Source organism: Nannochloropsis gaditana (assembly GCF_000240725.1).
Source record: "Nannochloropsis gaditana CCMP526 unplaced genomic scaffold scaffold783, whole genome shotgun sequence".
Taxonomy (NCBI): Eukaryota; class Eustigmatophyceae; order Eustigmatales; family Monodopsidaceae; genus Microchloropsis; species Microchloropsis gaditana.
The window spans coordinates 6626-8455 of record NW_005803170.1 but is presented as its reverse complement, the minus strand read 5'-3'; the positions used below and the strand labels follow the sequence as shown (position 1 = coordinate 8455).

Below are 1830 nucleotides of genomic sequence, written 5' to 3'. Positions count from 1 at the left end.
GTGGGTGGGCTGCCAAGAAGGGAAGGAGGAGAAGGAGAAGGCGGAGAGAGGGCGGGGGGTCGCGTCAGGCCGTGCTGGAGGGAGGGAGTTAGCGGGCGGGGCCCCAGGCTTGTCAGTCCTATCAATATCCCGAGAGACTTCATCTTCTTTGAAAATTGATTCGGGGCTTGGGTTAGGATTAGGGTTCAATGTGCTAATAGCAGGAGAGAGGAGAGGGAAGCCATCAGGTTCCGTCTGCTTCCAAGGCGTTCACGGGAGGAATTTGGAAGAGGCCCAAGCGCGGGAGGACAAGGAGGCATCGTGGAGAGGATCTCTCCCTGAGGACCAATATCTGTGCACCGGTTTAGATGCTTACATGACTCATGAACCTTGCGTCATGTGCGCCATGGCCCTGGTCCACTCACGGATACGGAGGGTGTTTTATTGTCTCCCTTGTCCAGAGGAAGGGGCATTGGAGTCCCACTTTGGCGTGCATGCTTTGCCGTCGTTGAATCATCGGTATCGTGTGTTTCGTTGGAGGGGTCAGGAGGAGGAAGGGCAGCCTTTCCCCTCGCAAGGGGGGAGAGGGGAGGGCGGGAGCGAAGAGGACTGGGCAAGATCTGATGTCCCAGTCGATGACATTGAACTGAAAGTAAAATAAAATGACAAGCTCCTGGTTATGATGCATTTTATGTCGTTTACTTGGTTGATTTGATTATAAAAGCACCAGGGAAGGATTCAGGTGTCGCGCCACGATCCTACTACTGTTGGCTGCAAGGAGGATAAATCTCTATGTGTTTAAACAACAAAAACGGGCGCCAAGGTGCTAGAAAATTTCCATCATTCAATCATTGTGGGGCATTGAGTCCTTTCAGGGCTTTCTACAGGTAACCTGCAGTTTGTCGCAGCAATTAAAATAATAGGCATGGCACTCAGGATCGAATGTGCTTGAAGGCGACTCGCTGAAAGTGGGATCGAGAAGACAGGCAAAAACGACAATGCCAAAACCAGAAGTATACCGCAAGTGCGACGTGGTCCAGATCGACAAATACCACAGCTTAAGTGTCCCTAGCCCTTTTTCGTGCCACGCTCCGTCACTGCGTCCTCTTGGTCTTAACTGGCATGTTTCAGGACGAAAAGGTAGAACGTGCTAGCCCGTCCTGCCTGCTGCTGCAGCCTTTGTCTTTGCACGCACGCATTGGTGCGCTCCCCGGAATCCTGCATCTATCCTTCAAATATCAGGCGCAACGACGTGAAAGCGAGTATGCCGTCAGTTTGGTCGGATAATCTTGCCTGACAATTCCCCCCCCCTACATTTTGGTCCGACTCAATCACTCCCATTACAGATAGTTCGGCTCCAAGACTATAAACCATGAGGGGTATAGTCCGTCGCGCCGCCCTCCACCAGCTCCGCCCCCGTCTTTCTTCATCTTCTACCATTGCTAGTGCCATGACTATGCGGGCCATGGCAACAATGCCCACTCCGAAATTCTTCGACTATGCCACGGTGAAGAAGGTGAGCTCCGGGGCGTTGTGCACTCGACGCAGAAGCCATGCTCGGTCTAGTCAACGACACCTCTACAGGATACCCGCTCATAAACAATGACAGCATCACGAAGCCCTTTAATCTCCCGTCCCACCCATTTCCTAGACCCTCAACGTCGGACAGGCCTTCACCGCCGTGGAAGAAGCTTTTGCCATGCTCGCGGATGGGAAAGTCGACGTGCCACAGGTGAGACGCACCCAGGCTTAATTTACATACGTTTTTTTGAATTCTCCCGTCTCACTCATTGTCCTTCCCTTTTTATCAGCCCATGCACATCGGGGTTCATGAGACTCCGACAGCGGGTC

General features: G+C 52.7%; 1 protein-coding gene across 1 annotated transcript; it reads left to right on the top strand.

Annotated features, from left to right (window-relative positions):
- Positions 1-79: 79 nt before the first annotated feature.
- On the top strand, positions 80-487 carry NGA_2128600 (trna-specific adenosine deaminase subunit tad3; the record flags this gene model as incomplete). The annotated part of the gene is made up of 1 exon (XM_005853681.1): positions 80-487. A coding segment is annotated over one exon (408 nt), but the record flags the coding sequence as incomplete, so codon positions are not given.
- Positions 488-1830: the final 1343 nt, after the last annotated feature.